The sequence below is a fragment of the Myotis nattereri genome (genome assembly GCF_964212035.1).
Source record: "Myotis nattereri genome assembly, chromosome: 8".
Taxonomy (NCBI): Eukaryota; Metazoa; Chordata; class Mammalia; order Chiroptera; family Vespertilionidae; genus Myotis; species Myotis nattereri.
In genome coordinates, this window is record NC_138083.1 from 62,607,207 (window position 1) to 62,627,380 (window position 20,174).

The 20,174-nt window shown below is 43.2% G+C and overlaps 1 protein-coding gene across 1 annotated transcript in view; it reads right to left on the bottom strand.

The window, feature by feature from the left end:
- Positions 1-5,533, bottom strand: part of PPP4R1 (protein phosphatase 4 regulatory subunit 1) — a 56,876-nt gene extending 51,343 nt beyond the window's left edge. The window contains exons 1-2 of the mRNA XM_081096506.1: positions 5,450-5,533; positions 5,216-5,260 (exon numbers count right to left, since the gene is read on the bottom strand). Of these exons, the coding sequence (XP_080952632.1) occupies positions 5,216-5,260; positions 5,450-5,456 (52 nt within the window). The 5' untranslated portion in view covers positions 5,457-5,533. The remainder of the gene's footprint in view (positions 1-5,215; positions 5,261-5,449) is intronic.
- Between the last annotated feature and the right edge of the window lie 14,641 nt (positions 5,534-20,174).

Consider the following 20,174-nt stretch of genomic DNA (forward strand, 5'->3'; position numbering starts at 1 on the left):
CCAAAGCTTAAAGAAATATGGAAAATTCTGTGGTATGGCATATTCCATAATATAGCTCCCAAAGCTCTTTAACATCATGCTAATTACAGCTGAAAGAAAAGTTAACATAAAAATGAAATAAGCTATATTATATCCAACATCCATTCTAATTATCTCTAAATTAAACCACATGCAGCATACTAGATTACTCTTCAAGGGTATTTTGAACATGGTTCAAACAAACTGCCTATGTAAGACAGTTATGCCTATGTAAGACAAACTGCCTATGTAAACAAACTGCCTATGGGCTGCTCGATGTCATAAACTGGGCAATAAACTCTTCTTAAAAGAGACAATATTTAAAATACAATATTTTAGAATCAGGAAGCCTAGCTTAAAATTCTGGCTGGTACTTAGGAATTTTCCCCGAGAAAATAGTTTAGTCCCTTTGCCTATCAGTTTTCTTACTTATTTAATTAATACCAGAATACTACAGCCTACACACCACAGGGCTGCTATGAATAGTGTTTATGAAAGCTACTACAAAATATTCAGTGTTGTATCATTCTTTTTAAAATATTCTTCAATGTATTCTTTTCTTAAAATGTAAATTTTAATCAAACTCCTTCAATGAAATTATTTTTACAAGCATTAACTTGTCAAATCTTACTGTATCTCTTTTTAAAATTTCTGTTTTTGATTGATTTGAGAAAGGGAGAAAGAGGGGGAAAAAATACTTACTTGTTGTTCCACTTATTTATGCATTCTTTGATTGATTCTTGTATGTGCCCTGTCCAGGGATCAAACTGGCAACCTTGTCGTATTGGGAAGACACTCTGATGAACTGAGCAACCTGGCCAGGGCAAATCTTACTATATTTTAAGTCTATCTTACCTCTTTTAGAAATCTAGCAACTGTTGGAAAACTGACAATAAAAATTTTAAATATCTTGCCCTGGCTGGTGTGGCTCAGTTAGTTGGGTGTTGTCCTGTGCACTGAAAAGTTGCTGGTCCCATTCCTGGTCAGGGCACATGCTTGGGTTTGGGGCTTGATTCACCCCGGTATGGTACAGGGCATGTAGGAAGCTGCCAATCAATGTTCCTCTCACATAAATGTTTCTCTCTTCTCCCTTCCTTTCTCTAAAAATCAATAATCTATCCTTTAAAAAAGAAATTTAAAATATCTTTCTCTGAAAGTCTACCTGTTATTTCACATTGCTTCCCATTATTCAAGGAACAAAAAGCGTTTACCCAACTCTGAAGTCACCTATTCCAATGGAATCACTGGCTTGCTTTCACTTTGAAATTCAAAGTATGGTTCATGTGCAGTACTGAAAGTATTACTTTTAAACTAAAACACATTTTTATTGCATTATTTTCCTAAAATTAATACCTAATAATAATTTTATTTACTTAACTTTATGATATTTTTATATGTAAATACAGAGTGGGGCAAAAATAGGTTTAAAGTTGTTCATGTGAAAAATACAATAATTAATACATAATAATACAAAAATAAACTCTGGATTTCATGTACTCACAATTATATAATCCTATTTTTGTCCCACCCTGTACAATGCACCATTTTTTACATACTAGAACTTTGTTTCTTTTTCTCCCTTGGGATATCAGTCAAGACAGTCTTTGACTAACCCTTTTACCTATTCCACCCACTTTTCTATGACTCTATACATAGACTTTAGGGCTTAAAATAAAACAAATCAAAACAAAAGACCTGAGACTCTTACCAAGGTCTGGCAATCCACTCCTACTCAAGATATAGACCCTACCTAGGTCCTCTCCTAGTCTCCACAGCTGCAGATTACCAGTACAATAGCATTTATCCACTCTTCTGCCTTAGTCTAGGTCCTGGAGGTGGTTCTGCATTTAGGAAAAACAATCAAGACTGTAGAGCTTGGCTAGAAAATAATTTCTTCCCATCCTCAAGGCCAACTCAGACCGAGCCTGGAAGAAGTGGCAGGACCTGGTGCACAAGTACTCTGGAGGCCGGCCTCCATACCAGTCTTGCCTGAGACAGAAAGTGGGCTCATAAGATATAGCCTAGTTGTAAGGGGAGCCCAAGCTCCATTCTTGCGGACATCTCTGGTTCTCTACCTTCTCCAGATTCTCCAGGATGTGACAAGCTTTTTCATCCCCTTACCAAACATCTTGCCCTCGATCTAGGCACCATGGGCAAATTTCTCTCATTCTTTCTCCCCTCACAATAGAAGGCAAATGGTTCTTCAACTGGCCATATATTCAAAGACCCCTTATTTCTGAATATTCTGGGTAAAGGTATTGTCAGGGTAGGGAGCTCTCCCTGGGATGTGTCACCCTGGCATAAAGGTTATTTTGAGCTGCAAACAATTAAAGCCCAACTAACTCAGGAAGTGGTTTTTTTGTGTGTTTGTTTTATAACCTCCCCCTTTTCTTCTCTAAGGGATTCAGATGGAAAAACCTGCTTCAGAAAGGGAACTCTAGGATTACCACTTTAGCATACCCACTTTTGCACATATAAATTAAGTGTGGTTGACAGAAAGGATCTGTGAAAAAATCTGTTCCCTAGATTTCCCTCTGTCCTGTTGTCTCTGAGTAGCATAACAAGAATGCATTTGCTACTTTCTCAGTACCTATGAGTTGCCCTTACCCACTTCACCTTTGTCCAAAATGACATCTATACCCCATTCTGCCTCATCGTCTTTGGAATTTTTATGCTTATGAAAAAATGCACATGTGAAAATCTGATTTTCTCCTGTTGATCTGCTGTACGTTGTTTTACTTATTCGACCAGCCAGAAGAAAAAACGGAGTAAGGCAGAGTTTCCAGGGCTATGATAGTATCACCTATAAAAACTAACAACTGAGAACAATAAACAATTATTTTAATAAAGTCTCCAATGAAATTATACATATGCAAATAAACTATCTGTGCCTTCAAATGTCTAGCATTTTATCCTAAATTAAAACACACTGGAAACTAACAGAACCTTTAAAAAATTAACTGTAAGCATTAAAAGCACTTGTAAATATATATTAATTCTATAGCATAATACTCAACCATCAGTATTTTCTTTTCTGCTCTCTTTTAAGCTTCCTTATACTTTATTTATAATGAACATAGAATAGGCACTATTTACCAGGTACTGTTATTATTATTATTTTTTTTTTAGAGAGAGAGGAAGGGAGAGAGAAACATTAGGCATCGATGTGGAAGAATAACATGATTGGTTGCCTCCCATTCGGAGATAGAAGCCAAAACCCGAGTATGTGTCCTGACTGGGAATTGAACCCACAACCTTTCAGTACACGGGACAACACTCCAACCAACTGAACCACTTGGCCAGGGCTACCAGGAACTATTCTAAGTGCTTTACATGCATTCATTTACATAAGGCACTGAACAACTCAAAAAGGTATGTAATATTTATAGGCTATTTACAAATAACAAATCTTAGGCACAGACAGGTTGAGTTACAGGAGTCTGTCCAAAATGACAATGCCAAGATTGGAACAAAAGCAGTCTGGCTCTAGCATCTTGTCTATTAACTACTGTACTATGTTGCCTCTGGCGCCTTCACTATCACACATTAAAATTGCTTATAAACCACTAGAGGGCAATGGACTGTGACCATCCTTTGCACAGCTATATCCTCAGGACGGAGCAGAAGTCTTGAGGCTCATGAATAAATCATTGTTGAGTTCTTCACAGGTATGCATTCCCCTCTAGACTATGTTCCCTAGGGTCAGACAAGACAAAAGTGATACTGCAGCTCATCCTGTAAGAGTACATGGCACATAAATGAAAATAAATTAATATGCAGAAGTTCTTGCTCCAGACGTTCCTAAATCTCTGCTGAATGAATACATCTTCTATTTACAAAGTCTTGAAGCAAAATACAAGAATGAGAAGCCCCTGTTTCGAGACAACCACCAGAAGCACCTCTCTAACCCTAACTTTGCAAGAAATCAACAGCTGCCTTAAATAACATTATAAACTCACTCATAGGCAGGTTAGTGGACTAAGGTATAACATTAAGTGAAATATAAAAACTGTCTACTATATGAGGACGGCTCCCTTTAAGAGCTTTTTACTTAAGAAAAATTAAAAACAAATCCATACTTAGCGAAAGGTAAGTTTGAATATGGTTCAGTTACTTTAAAAACAATCCCCCTGTTTATAGAATCCTTCTAAATAGTGAATTCCCCTTAATTCACTCAAAAAACAAAAAACAAACACACACCCCATGAATTTAAAAATTAAGCTTGGTTTGGGCATGGAAAACCATAATAGACAATACTAAGGATGAGTTACAGAGTATTTAAAAGAGCGATTTCAAACTGTAGCCACCTCGGAATGACTTATCCAAGTAAATCTGAGCATCCGGCGGGCTTTTCCTCTCGCTACATCAGAAATCCCACCACGGTCATCACGTCAACGCGGAGCAAAGCCCCAATCACCTCCGGAGGCTGGGAGAGCCCATGGGAAACGCACAAGTCCTTCCTGACGCTATTCTGGAGACAAGGTCCAAGTTTTTCTTTCTTACACAAAAGAACCAATTCTTTCAAAACTTCCCATCTCAAGGAAAAGCTGAAAATGCAGTATGTGCGGAGGGCTGGGTCATGTGCGAACATCTGCATTCAAGAAACTCGCCCTCCGAACAGTCGTTCCTGCCGGGGCCACACGACCTTCCAACCGCCCCCGGGCCGCAGGGGCCGCGGCCGCGGAGCGACGCCCAGGTGAGCGGCCCCCAGCCGGCCGGCCAGGGGGACGGCGCGGGGCCCTGCACCCCGCGGGCAGCTCCCGGGAAAAACACCTCCTCCATCACAGCCTCTTCCTTCCTCGGGAGGGCCGAGGGGAGGGGCGCCCCCGGAAGGCACTCCATGGAGGAACACGCACCCCAAATTCCGACTTCAAATGTCTGCCTGCTAGTTTCTCCTTCCAAAACGGGCCGCCGGGCGCTCCCGAGCCCCCCGAGATGCGAGCGGGGTGGGCGCTGGGGCAGAGCCCGAGCTGAAGCGCCCCGCGGGGCACCGCTCTCTCCCGGCGGCAGAGGGGGCGCCCCGGGTCCTCCAGGAAGCGCCATGCTCCCCCCCAAGCCGCGACCCCGGCCGGCCCCGAGCCACGCCTCGCCGCGCCCGTCCCCCCGCCGGGCCGGGCCCAGGCCGCCGCCGCCCGCCCTTCCTCCCGGCCGCTCCCCGCGGGCCGCCGGCGACGGCGACAGCGGGCGGCGCACTCACATCCGTCCGCGTCCTCTTGCAGGTCCTCCTGGAGCAGCGAGAGGTCTGCGCCGGGGAGAAAAGAAAGGCCCAGTTAGCGCCCCGCGACCCGGCGCGCCTCCCGGCCACCCGCCCGCCGGCCCCGCGGCGCCTGCCCGCGCCGGCCTCGGCCCCACACGGGGCGGCGGCGAACGGGCGGACGCGGTGAGGGGAGGCGCCGCCGCCGCGCCGCCCGGAGAACTGGGGGCCACGTACCCGCCATCTTGTGATCGCCCCCTCCTCCACGGTCTCCCGGGGATCCGGGGCTACATGGAGCGGCGCGAGCCGGGGAGCCGGTGGACGCGCGCGGGAGGGGCGGCGAGGAGGAGGGACGGGCCGGCGGGGGCGCGCGCGCGGGGCGGGCCGAGGGCCCGGGACTGGGCCGCGGGCGGAGCGGCTCCCGGACGCCGGGGGTGGGCGGGCGCCGCGGGCCCTGGGCCTCGCCCCGCCTCGCCTCGCCTCGCCTCGCCCGTCCGCTCCGGGCGGCCCCGGGGCGGCCGGCGCTCCCTCCTCCCGCCTCCCTCGCTCCCGGCCCGGCCCGGCGGCGCGCGCTCACACCCTCGGCCGGAGGCGCCCTCACGCCGAGCAGCGGCCGGAGCTGCGGCCGGCCCGGGACCCTGCGGCTGGTGGCCGGAGCCGGGCAGGGCCCCCCGCGGCCCGACCCGCTTTATTGGGTCACGGCGTCGTCGGCCGCAGCCCTTCTCCGCGGGCGGGCCGGCGTTCGCTGCCCCGCGCCCCCTCCCCGGGTGGCACGTACGTGGGCGGCGATCCGAGGCCTGGCGGAGGCCGAGGGTCCCACCCTCCCGGCGGAGGAAGCGCCGCCCCCCGCGCGCCGGGGCCCGTGGGAAGCGGCTGGTAACAAAGCCCTGGGCCCGGCCGCCTGGTCTCGGGAGGACCGAGGCAGCTGGGTCAGCCGGCTCGCCCGCCCCCCGTGCTCCCCACCCCCGCGCGGTTCAGGCTGAGACGCAGGCCATGGCCCTGCGCCCGGCTGGTCGGGAACCGGCCCAGCGGCAACCCTCCAGCCGGCGGCAGGCCTGCGCTCGGGTCTTTATGCTGCCATCGACTTAGCGGGCGGGCGGCCCGTTGTGAAAGGAGGGACGATCACTGCCGCCCGGGATCATCGGGGTGAACGAGGAATGCCAGGAGCCTAGCACAGCACCGGGCATGTCGGCGGCGCTCCGGGAACGGGCCTGCGATGATGATTTTCCCCTTTAAGTAGCAGGTGCTCACCTGAGTGCCGGATCACAGTTTATCCTCCCCCTTTTCGCGTGTGTGTGACTGATGAGCTCAGGCTCCCAAGCACGGAGTGAGCGATCAGCCTAGGTCTGCTGGCTCCATTTCACACTATCCTCTCTCCCCCTCCCGTTCTACTCAAGGCCTCCGATAGGGTCATCTCTTCAAGTGCAGAACGAAACAAGCAAGGTCTTGTTTCAGCGACACCACTCTGGGGGTCCGGTCTCTTGAGCAGGAGAGGGAGTTCTAAATAGTTCATCAGCTTGTTCCTCCCTGCATTGTGGCTTTCACCAATGAAGGCTCAGTCTAAGGCAGCGGTTCTCAACCTGTGGGTCGCGACCCCTTTGGCGGTCGAACGACCCTTTCACAGGGGTCGCCTAAGACCATCCTGCCTATCAGATATTTACATGACGATTCATAACAGTAGCAACATTACAGTTACGAAGTAGCAACGAAAATAATTTTATGGTTGGGTCACAACATGAGGAACTGTATTTAAAGGGCCAGAAGGTGGAGAACCACTGGAAGGAATCAGATCTCCTGAAGTTCATAATTCTGTGTCATAAAACGGGTTCTATATGTAGCTATTCCCAAAACTTCCCTCTCAGATGTGGAACACAATGTATAGTAAATATTAAACTTCTAAGAGTAATAAAGATTGGAATACAATCTATAATTCCAGGCGTATGTCTAATTTTGTCAAATATAGAATAATTAAAAGCAAAGGCTAAAAGCCGTCATCGATTTCTTTCCTTCCCTTGATAAATGCCCTTACATGAATTCTGCTTAAAATAAAACACCAACTCTCAAAATGATGCGTTAGAAATTCACGAACTATTGACAGAAACCGGTCCCAATTGATTCAATCTGTGACAGTTTTGCTGTGGTACTTGTCTTGTTGACACCTACCACTTTAGCAATTCTGGGTGGAAGGAGGGGGAAATAGGATTTGGCGCCTTTAAATGGTGATCTTTAAACAACAGAATTCACCGAGCGCCAACTATTAATCTACTAGACATCCAAAGACAAAACTATCTGAGTGATCTACCCAGTATAATTTTCAGTGATCATGATAAAATAAATAGAGGGTGTGTACCAAATGCTAGCCTGGGGTACATGGCGACTACCTGTCTCTGGTAGCGAGACCTCAGTAAATTTTCTCTCAGTATTCTCTGGGAAGGCAGCAGAGGAGGAGGGCCTGTGTAACGTCGCCTGTGTTGTTACAAACTATGCATTTGGTTATCATCTTACCTCCATTATATGCCTCAGTAGGTTCCTTTAGTCAGTATTGTTTTTAGACATTTCAGTGGTTCAGCACAAGTACATATTTTTTTACATTTAATTTTCTCTCATTCTCTACTCCTTCCTCAAAATAAGATCAATGGTTTTTAAACCAGTATTCTATGAAATGTACTGTTTCCTCCTTCTGAAAATTATATGTAAACAATAGCAATCATTATTCTATGTACCCTTACTCCAATTTCACTTACAGTCTAGAGTCGACCATGGATACCAGAAGCTGTGTGGTCAGAACACAACACAATGAATTCTTAACCTGCTCTGCCCCTGACAATAGATGTAGTGTTGCAGGTCAACTTTTAAAAAAGTATTATCCAAATCTGTGTCTATTAAGGCCTGAATTTTGGGAAGAATAAGTCCTCTTCCAAATGATAGTGAAAACTTTCACACTAGTGAAATATTTCCTTTATTTCACCAAGGATACTTGAAAATTAACTAATTTGGTTCTTCAAACACAAACATAATAAATATCATGGGGTGGGGGGAGAAACCAAGATGGCGGCATAGGTAAACACTGGAGTTTGCTGCCTCAAACAACCACTTCAAAAATACAACTAAAAGACGGAACGGACATCATCCAGAACCACAGGAAGGCTGGCTGAGTGGGAATTCCACAACTGGAAGGAAAGAGAAAAGCACACTGAGACTCAGAGGAGGCGCAGTGCGGAAGTAAAATACTAAGGTGCGGAGTTCATGCGGAGCGGGCTGGCGGCTGAGGGCACGGTTGTCGTTTTCAATCGGGAGGGAGTCTCAGGCTCTGAGCTCCAGTTCCCGGCGAGGCTCTAGGGACCCAGACTCATACGGGAGAAGCGGGACTGTCTGGCACCAGTCGGAACTCCAGGGCAGCTTTCTCTCTGAGGGGCTTGCAGCGATTACCGGGACATTGAGAAGCAGAGCCTCTGAGGGCAGGACTGAGAGCAGCCATAACTGCTAGCCCTGCCCTGTTGATCCCGTGGGACCCGCCCCGCCAAGCCCTGCAGGGGGGCTTTTGCTGGATAGCCTAAGGCAGAGACTAGATTAGCACCTCCCTAGAGATCCAGGAGCCAATGTACCCAGAGGTCAGAGTGGGACCATCCAGTTTACAGCTCCCTGGAACAATAAAGGACACACTCAGGGGGCAGACTCAGTGAGCACCAAAGCCCCATTGAAGCAAGTCTTGCCCCAGAGGGGTGTCTCCAGCACAGAAGTTCTCCCACTGCAGATACAGTGGATTCTCACAGCCAATTGGCCTGGAGGTCAATTCCTCCCAGTGATACCTACAACAATCAAGGCTTAACTACAACAAGACTGTGCACAAAGACCACAAAGGGGTGCACCAAGAGTGTCCTCCTCAGGTAATTGGGGAGGCTGAACCACTGGGCCCTAGAGGACACTTAGCACAGAAAACCACTTTATCAACACAGGGAAGCATAAAAAATGCAGAGACAAAGAAAAAGGACACAAATGACAGAAATGGAGGAAAGCAAACTACTGGATAGAGAGTTCAAAACCACACTTTTAAGGTTTTTCAAGAATTTTCTAGAAACTGCCGATAAACTTAATGAGATCTACAAGAAATCTAATGAGACCCTCGAGGTTGTGATAAAGAACCAACTAGAAATTAAGCATACACTGACTGAAATAAAGAATATTATACAGACTCCCAACAGCAGACTAGAGGATTGCAAGAATCAAGTCAACTATTTGAAATACGAAGAAGCAAAAAACACCCAACCAGAAAAGCAAAATGAAAAAAGAATCCAAAAATATGAAGATAGTGTAAGGAGCCTCTGGGACAGCTTCAAGCGTACCAACATCAGAATTATAGGGGTGCCAGAAGATGAGAGAGAGCAAGATATTGAAAACCTATTTGAAGAAATAATGGCAGAAAACTTCCCCTACCTGGTGAAAGAAATAGACTTACAAGTCCAGGAAGCGCAGAGAACCCCAAACAAAAGGAATCCAAAGAGGACCACACCAAGACACATCATCATTAAAATGCCAAGAGCAAAAGACAAAAAGAGCATCTTAAAAGCAGCAAGAGAAAGAAACTCAGTTACCTACAAGGGAGTACCCATACGACTGTCAGCTGATTTCTCAACAGAAACTTTGCAGGCCAGAAGGGAGTGGCAAGAAATATTCAAAGTGATGAATGCCAAGAACCTACAACCAAGATTACTTTATCCAGCAAAGCTATCATTCAGAATTGAAGGTCAGATAAAGAGCTTCACAGATAAGAAAAAGCTAAAGGAGTTCATCACCACCAAACCAGTATTATATGAAATGCTGAAAGGTATCCTTTAAGAAGAGGAAGAAGAAGAAAAAGGTAAAGATACAAATTATGAACAACAAATACACATCTATCAACAAGTGAATCTGAAAATCAAGTGAATAATCTGATGAACAGAATGAACTGGTGATTATAATAGAATCAGGGGCATAGAAAGGAAGTGGACTGGCTATTCTTGGGAGGGAAAGGGGTGAGGGGGATGCGGGAAGAGACTGGACAAAAATCGTGTACCTATGGATGAGGACAGTGGGTGGGGAGTGAGGGAGGAGGGTGGGGTGAGAACTGGGTGGAGGGGAGTTATAGGGGGGGAAAAAAGAGGAACAAATGTAATAATCTGAACAATAAAGATTTAATTAATAAAAAAAATAAATATCATGGGGAAAATATTGATAATAAACAAATAAAACCTACCTGGCATTGCTTGATGCTACCCCATTTATTAATGTTTATATTGATTATGGAACCATTTACTTTTTTCTTCAGAATGATCATTCCTGAACCTGAAAGTACATAAAGGCAGATTATCAGTTATTGTTTTGAGTAATAAAAATGAATCATTCTGAAAATGAAGAAATTCAATAAAAATGCTTTTTAAACAAAATTTTAACCTTTCAGCCTAGCTGGTGTGGCTCAGTGGTTGAGCGTTGACCCATGAACCAGGAGGTCATGGTTCAATTCAGGGCACATGTCCAGGTTGTGGGCTTGATCCCCAGTAGGGGGCATGCAGGAGGCAGCCCATTGATAATTCTCATCATTGATGTTTCTATGTTCTCTCTCTCTCTCTCTCTCTCTCTCTCTCTCTCTCTCTCTCTCTCCTCTGTCTCTCTCCCTCTCCCTTCTTCTCTCTGAAACCAATAAAAACATTTTTTTTAAAAAAACCACACATTTTATTCACCTTGTTTTTTTATTTATTTTTTGAGACAGGTTGATGGGCGTCCCTCACAGAGTGTCATTCCCAAGTAAAAAGAACACAGAGTCCTTTTTATTTTTAATGTATTGCCAATCTTTTACTTGAACCCTCCTGTATACTTTTTTTTGGGTATATTTTATAAAGGGAGATATTTGTGTGAAATTTGTCTTATCTTTCCTTCCTATGTGTTTTCTAGTCCCTTTTAAAGCTTCATGTCAAGATGACATTCCAAGCCCTAGCTAGTTTGGCTGAGTGGATAGGGTGTCGACCTGCAGACTGAAGAGTCCCAGGTTTGATTCCCGTCAAGGGTACATGCCCAGGTTGCCTGCTCGATCCCCAGTAGGGGGCATGCAGAAGGCAGCCAATCAATTCTCTCTCATCATTGATGTTTCTATATCTCTCTCCCTTTCCCTTCCTCTCTGAAATCAATAAAAATATGTTTTTAAAAAAGATGACATTCCAAAATGTGAAATCATAGCCTTTTCTAGAACTTTCAGTTTGGTTTGTTTTCCAAACACACTCGATCTCTGTATTTACATCAGCTAAAGATACCATCCTAGAAAAAGAAAAAAGGAAGGAAAGAAGAAAAAACAGCTACAGAACTGAGCCCCATCCAGAGTTATCCCTATTCAGGCAATAATTTTTCCATCTGCAGGAGTTGAAGGTGGCCCATAGAAGGCAACAGAACATAGGCTCTGTCCAACCATCAGTCAAGGCTGCAAGTTTCTTAGCACAGGCTTCTTCTGACAGAAAAGTGCATCCTGTTAGGACCACCACTGTAAACTGAGTATAAAGGAAAACAAACCCTGTTTCTTATCCATCCCATGTTAATTACTTCACTGCTTTTCACGGTGCCCCAGATTAGCAGAGGCAAAAAGGATTCTCCACAATTTTGTAGTTATTCCAGCGGAGGTAAGGCATCCTATGCAATTTATTCCACACATTTTAATTTCTTTTAAAACAGTTAAGATGTAAAAATAATGAGCGTTAAATTGATCACAATGGCAATGTTGGTTTTCTTTATACCTTTATCTTAATTCAGAAAGCATTAGTTGCAATCACATTCAAAGCAATGTGCAAGAGCCTATCCCAGTGTTGGCAGAGTGTAGAGCAGCGGTTCTCAACCTGTGGGTTGTGACCCCTTTGGGGGTCGAACGACCCTTTCACAGGGGCCCCCTAAGACCATTGGAAAACACATATATAATTACATATAGTTTTTGTGATTAATCACTATGCTTTAATTATGTTCAATTTGTAACAATGAAAATACATCCTGCATATCAGATGTTTACATTACGATTCATAACAGTAGCAAAATTACAGTTATGAAGTAGCAACGAAAATAATTTTATGGTTGGGGGTCCCCACAACATGAGGAACTGTATTAAAGGGTCACGGCATTAGGAAGGTTGAGAACCACTGGTGTAGAGTATGTGCTGAGGAAATGCTTATTATTCTGAATCTGAGTAGATGAGTCAAGTTGGTCCAGGAAAAAAACAGGCAAACCACATATTCAACCCCAGATAAACTTGGTGATTAAACTATGCCTTGATTCTAAGGTCCTTTCATACTAATGCTGCGCTATGGTTCTATGACTAAGAAGAAATTGCTTCTATTCTAATTTCATCTTTCTGTGTTACCATTTGCAACAATATGGAGGGGCATAGAGGTATTATGCTAAGTGAAATAAGTCAGGCAGAGAAAGACAAATAACGTGTGATTTTACTTACATGTGGAATCTAAAAAGCATAATAAGCAAACAAAATAGAAACAAACTCAGATACAGAGAACAAACTGATGGTTGCCAGGTGGGAAGAGGGTCGGGAGGATTGGGGCAAAAGGTAAAGGGATTAAGAAGTACCAATTGGTAGTTACAAAATAGTCATGGGGATATAAAGAACAGCATAGGGAATATCATCAATAGTATTGTAATAACTATACCAGTATATTGTGTCAGGGGGATACTAGACTTATGGGGGGATCGCTTCGTGAGTTATGTTAAAGTCTAACCACCATGCTGTACACCTGAAACTAATATAGTATTGAATGTTGACTATAATTGAAAAAGTTTTAAATATTTTAAAAAACAAGGAGGAAAATAATCAAAACCACATACAGACAAAAAAATTACTCTCAGATTTTTCTCTTGAGCTATTGGGTGTTTCTTATTGAGGTGTTATTTATTGAGGAGAAAAGGGCTAGGGGAGGGCAAGAGGAGGTATAATAGACAAGAGTTCATTGCTGGATATGTTAAAACTGATATACCTGTGAGGTAGCCAACTAGAGATGTTAAATGGGAAGTTTATTGGGTCAACGAAAGATCTGAGGAGGAGGTGAAGGAAGGAAAGTAACATGTGCAGTGACGACAGAGTATGGAACACACAGCACAGGGGAAGTCTTCTGATTCCCAGTCCTGTGTTCTTACAACCTCATACAAATGCCTAGTCAATGACATTATGGCATCATTTAATTAGATATAAGGGCTTACTTTCATGGGTCATAATGAGAACGCACAAGCACCTCTGTATCAAATAAAAAGACATGGGTGGATGAAGAGTACTGACTCAGTGTCAAGAGCACAGAAATAAGATCCAGAAGGCTTGAAATTTACTTTTAGCCTTGCCACTTACTGGTTTAATTGATAAACGAATTCATAGTGTCAGAATACCTCTAAGATACCTATTAGTTTAAAAATTTGACAGTTCCCTAGCAATTGCTCTTTTGGGTACACTGCCTAATAATATTCTTGTACCTGTGCACAACGAGATATGTTTATGAATACTCACTAAAAACGTTGTTTAAAACAGCAAATTTAAAGGAACTTCATCATCCGTCAAAATAATAAATAAATAAAAAATATATATTTATGTCGCAGAATGCTACATAGCTGTTTAATAAAATGAACTAGAACCCTAGACAGTTTGTTCAGTGGATAGAGCATCGGCTTGCAGACCAAAGGGTTCCAGGTTCGATTCTGGTCAAGGGCCCTGGTCAGGACTCATGCAGGAGGCAACCAATCGATACGTTTTTCTCACATCGATGTTTCTGTCTTTCCCTCTCTCTTCCACTCTTCCTAAAAATCAATGGAAAAATATCCTTGGGTGAGGGTAAACAAAAATAAAATTAAAAATTTAAAAATGAACTAGATCTATGTGTATATATAAAGATCACAATTATAGAATGTTGCATGCAGAAAAGTAGATCTGAGAATTATACTTGAAATAATTCGCCTTTTGTGGAAGTATGTGTATGTAAAAATGCTATAAGTGAGGCAGGATAGTAAGAAGCTAGGAAAATTCCTCAGCAGGTAGAATGGGGAAACTGAGACATCTAGCTGAAAATAAACTGGCTGAGCAATTGATAGCCAGCAGGTCACCTCCCTAGAGATAACACCTAGGCTTCAGTTGTATTTCAGCTCCAGGCCCAGAAAAGCAGCCAACCCAGGTGGGTGATGTCAGGACCAGCTGCAATGACTAATGACCCCCTGCCCTGGTGCTGACCAATCGGTAGAGGCCACGATCCTGAAAGGACACATCTGAAAAAGCTGACGAATATGCTAGTGAATATGCTATTGAAATTGCTGAAACGCCCCTAAACTCCCAGCCTTTAAAAACCCTCTAAACAAGGGACCCAGCTCCACTCTCCCTCCTTAGAGTATGCTCACATACTCTATTCTTCCCTTCACAGGCCAGAATCTCCTAAACTCTAAAGGTACCCATGAGACTTGCAACTAGGGGAGCAATGGACAGCGGCAGCTCATCCGCGCCTAACCCCCTGAAGCTCTCTCCAAGGCCTCCTTTTCTCTGACTTCCTAGTGAGTCAAATAGCCCTGCCTAGGTCTCTCCTGTTGCTTCTTCTATGCTAAGCCTTTCCTTGTTTCATTGTCTCCAATTTTAATAAACATACCCTCATAGTCACTTGGACTTGTGTTGTGAAATCTTTCCTGGGTGAACTCAGGAACCCACACACTACCAGCCGGCCCTACGCAGACCTGCTCTGAACCAGGTCCCCTTTCCAGTAAAAAAAAAAAAGTAGATAGAAAGGATAAAATTCTGGTTAATTATTGGAATGGGGAAGGAAACAAGACTAGAAATGGGCTATAAAGAAAGCTTCAAGTTGCTTTCTATTAAAAATTATATTTGAAATGCATATAACAGTTAAAAAGGAGTTGTTATATTATTATTTGGATGTTTATATTAACTTTATGTCTCAAAACAATAAAATAATCTATAATAACTGCATTTGATTAAAGTTCTAAAAAATACTCTTTAAGCTAAGAATCTTTTTTAAAAAGTCCTATTTGAAACTCTTGCCATCTCAATTTCACAAGGAGAAAAAAGTTCTAAACAACATACAATAGCTCTAGTTGGTTTGGCTCAGTGGATAGGATGTCAGCCTGTGGACTGAAGGGTCCTGGGTTCAATTCTGGTCAAGGGCACATGCCTGGGTTGCAGGCTGGATCCCCAGTGAGGGGCATGCAGAAGGCAGCCAATCAATAACTCTCTTTCATCATTGATGTTTCAATCTCTCTCTCCCTTACCCTTCCTCTCTGAAATCAATAAAAACATATTTTTAAATGTTAAAAATCAACATACAATAGATTCATAATGAACTGTCTTTAATCCAAATAGATACATTAAAGTATAAAAACAGTTGTAAAAAGAGGAATATTAGAGAAAAAGTAGGTATCCCCAAATATATTTTGTTTCTTCTAATAAACTTAAAAATAGATGCCACAAGAACACTTACAGGAAAACAATTTCTTATAGATTTGATCCCATAGAAACTCAACATTAAAACTGAAGAGGACCAACCAGCTGATGTGGTTCAGTAGTTGAGCATCAACCTATGAAACAGGAGGTCACTGTTCAATTCCCAGTCAGAGCATATGCCTGGGTTGCGGGCTTAATTCCCAGTAGGAGGAGTGCAGGAAGCAGCTCTCGTCATTGATGTTTCTATCTCTCTTTCCCTCTCCCTTTCTCTCTGAAACCAATAGAAATATATATTTTTTAAAACACTGAAGAGTACCAAAGTTATGCACCCTAAAACTGCCTTTTGGAATATTGATTTAAAGCTGTTTATTAAGAAACAAAAGAATTGGAAAGAATGTTTGACACACACCCTTTCCTGTGTAAGAGATTCAGATGGGAAGACCTGCTCCAGGAAGGAAATCTTAGCACATTCACTTTAGTCTAATATGAATTAAGTATGATAGATAGGAAGGCTCCAAGTAGGGACCTGTTAACTACATTACCCCGTGTCCCATTGTTTCTGAGTTGCTTATCAAGTATTTGTCTGCCATGTGTGTTCAGCTCTTCCTCAACTACCTGTAAATTGCCTATTTCCTTTGAAATCTCAGACCCCATCCCTCCACTCCTTTGTCCACGATGATGTATAAACCGCAACTGCCCAGTGCATTCTGGGGTCTCCTATCTTATGGCACTGCCCCCACCCTGGCCCTTCTCCCCCTGCATGTACATCTTTGAGCATTTTCTGTTAATATGCCTCTGTTAATTTGATTATTAGCTCAGCTAGAATAATGCAGAGATGGGAGGAAAAGTGACTTTTTTAGCCTCCACAAAATAAAAAACTTGTCAAAATGTTTGCTATGATCTGCTAATCATTTTTTGGGTAATTGAACACATAGGTTTTGAGATTTTTCTAAGTGCACAATTCCTTTGAGGAAATATGGTACTAAAATCTATTTTCCTGAATGCTATTCATTTATATACAAAAGATTAATGCCATTGTTCAATGTACTGGCAACAGTTTAGTCTCATGAATGTGCAGTAGAGTGACTACAAAAGTGATTTTGCAGATGACAACATTGACAAATTTTGTTCCTACACTAATGTCAAACTTTAAAATATTGATTACTAGAAAATTTAAGGGTAAAATTAAAATCCTAATTAATTTTTTTTACAACATGCCATTTATTTTTTATTGCTTGATCTGTGATAGTCAACTTCTGTGAATTTGGAGCTCTCCCAGGTTTGGCTAAATATTGTTTTTAAGATTTGGTAACTTGGCATTTGGCCATGATATATATTCAGTGCACTGCTCAAATGTATGAATATGGTATGTATATGCATGACACATCTATAGTTTCTTTACATTTTTCCTTCACATCTTTCAAATCAATGTAGGCTGATAAGGGATACTAGCCTATGATAAGATGAAAATATTTTTACATATTAATGAACTATAAGAAATGAGTCCCCTTGAATGACAGCAAAAATTATTTTATATATTTAATGGGCAAAGGACTTGAATAGACATTTCTCCAAAAAAGATATACAAGTGGCCAACAAATACTTGAAAAGATGCTCAGTATCACTAATTATGAAGGAAATGCAAATCAAAACCATAATGAGATACCCTTCACACCCACTAGGGTTAAAAAAGAAAGAAAATAACATGCACAGCAAGGATGTGGAAAAATTGGAACCCTCATGCATTGCTGGTGTGAATGCAAAATGGTGTACCACTATGGAAAACAGTATTGTGGTTCCCCCAAAATTAAATATAGAATTATCATTATAATCCAGCAATTCCATTTCTAGGTAAATAATTGAAAGTAGAAACTCAGATATTTGTTCACCCCTATTCATAGCATCATCATTCACAATAGCAAAAAAAAAAAAAAAAAGCAGCAGCAACCCAAATATCCACTGATAAATGGGTAAGCAAAATATGTTATATGTACAATGGAATATTATTCAGGCTTGAAAATGAAGGAAATTCTGACACATGCTATAACATGAATGAACCTTGAAGATGATATGCTAAGTGAAATAAACCAGCCACAGAAGTACAACTACTGTATAATTCCAATTACATTAGTTACCTAGAATAGTCAAATTCATAGAGAGAAAGTAGAATGGTTGTCGTCAGGAGCTAAAAGGAAATGGGAAGTTAGTGTTTAATAAGCATAGAGTCTCATTTGGGAAGATGAAAATGGTCTGGAGATGGATAGTGGTGATGGTTGCACAATAATGTGAATGCACTTAATGCCACTGAACTATCCATCTATATAATAGAGGAATATGAAAATTAGCCAGAACGCTGTAATGTCACGACCAAACAGCAGGGATCTGAGGCTGCATGGCACCTGGCTGGGGCAAGGGACCTCAGGCTGTACCCCCTGCCTTGCGGGGCTTGATGGGGACCTGAGGACATGCCCCTCGCCTGGCGGGGTTTGACAGGGACCTCAGACCATGCCCCTCACCCGGCAGGGCTTGACGGGGGACCTCAGGCCACGGCCCCCGCCCTGGCACCAGGCCAGGGACCTGAGGCTGTTCTCCCCCCTACCCCCCAGAGGGACTTGACGGGGGTGGGGCCAGCCGGGTCTGGGTCTCCTGTGTTTTCGAAGAGCATGCGGGTGGTGGGCGGGGACTTGACTCTAGGTCCCGCCACGCGCCCCAGACTCTGACAGGAGGGAGATTTTTATATACATTTTACTAATTTTCTTTCATCTCTGACACTTCTATTATAGAGAAAGGGCAAATAGCAATATTAAAATATTTCCTCTAATTAATCCCTTTTTAATGTGTATGAATTTCATGCACTGGACCACTAGTATACTTAAAAATGGTAAATTTTATATATATTTACCACAATAATTAGAACATTATAGGTAGTATACATGTTTATTTGTCTACAATGAACAGGTTCAGGACATCATAGTCCTGAAGAAGGGGGCGGGGACATAGATCAGGGTGCTTTAACTTTAGAGATAAAGCATTTTTCCTAGTGCACCAAGGCTATTGTGGAAAGAGGAGTTTCTTTGAAATATCTTATGACTTCAATGACCCAGCACTGGCAGTGGGCCATGGCCTAGAGTTGGGATAAAAGCTGGGACAAATACATTAGATGATCCAAGACTGGGAGGTCTTGGGGATGGGGTTCCACACATGAGCCTTCAAAAGGGGTTCCCAAGGAGAAAAACTGGGTGGGCCACATGTAAATACTAAGGCTAAACATACCTTGATTGAATCAAGGTGAGAGGGAGTTAAATTGGAGACTGGATGGGAAATGGTAGACTGAAATGGTAATAAACCTAATCACGTCTGTGGTATACATCCATGTATTACCTCACTGTATAATTTTTTTCTTAATCCTAGAAAAATGGAAGCTATGAGATCAGTCCTTGAAACCCAGCTGGCATGCTGTATAGGCCACCGCAGCCTTCAGCTTAATCATGAGATTCTGCTGAAACTCAAAATAACTGTACATCAAAGAGCAGTCAATGAGGCAAGAACTATGATTGTCCCCATTTGACGGATAAGGAGAGTAAAGCTGAAACCCCACATGTAACTAGCCCAAGGTCTTGTTGGCCATACTATTTAGTTCCTAAGGTGCAGCCAGAATTGGTAAGTCCTCTAGGAGAGCATCGTCTGGTTGAATAAGGGGAGGAGTCACATCTTTCTGCCTTTAGCCACGGCTAATGGATGATTCTCTCTCACACTGAAAATTTCTCTCTCTCTCTCCTTTCCCCTTCCTCTTTCTCTAAAATCAATTTAAAAAAATGTTACCCTGGCTGGTGTGGGTCAGTTGGTTGGGTGTCATCTGGTACACCATAGGGTTGCCGGTTCAACTTCTGGTCAGGGCCCATGCCCCAGTTGCCAGCTTGATCCTGAGTGGGAGTTGTGCAGGCAGCAGCCAGTCAATGATGTTTCTCTCTCTGTCCCCCTCTTCCTTTCTCTCCTCTAAAAATCAATGAAAAATATTTGTTTAAAATGTTCTCGGGTAAGGATTTTTTTAAAAAAAGGTATGCAGTTTTTTGGAGCCAGTCTCCTGCCGTTTCTGAACAGGGGAGAGGAAGGTAACTGAGGATTCCAAGCATATTTCAACGAGCAAGTAGGAAAAGAGCAAGAAAGACCCTCAGAGCCACTGTGAAAGCTGCTGAGTGCCACAACTCTATTTCACCAGATGGAAGATGTGTGTGGGCACATAGGGCTAAGCGAAAGGAGTGAAACTGGGCTGCTAGGAAACAGATAGACTGTTTGAATGACAGCTCCCTACTGACTGTGTCACTGGTCAGCTTTACTCAGGTGTACTAGTAAAATGGGAATGCTCCTGTTATTAGACCTGATTGATGAGTAGCGTTGTCTGGTACCTGACACATAGTAAGTGCTCAATAATGCAAGTTTTTGTATTCATGTGCTTCTGTTTCTGCTGCTCCCCAGTAATGGGGTCAGTGTCATAGCGCTACCAGGATACAGGGGGTC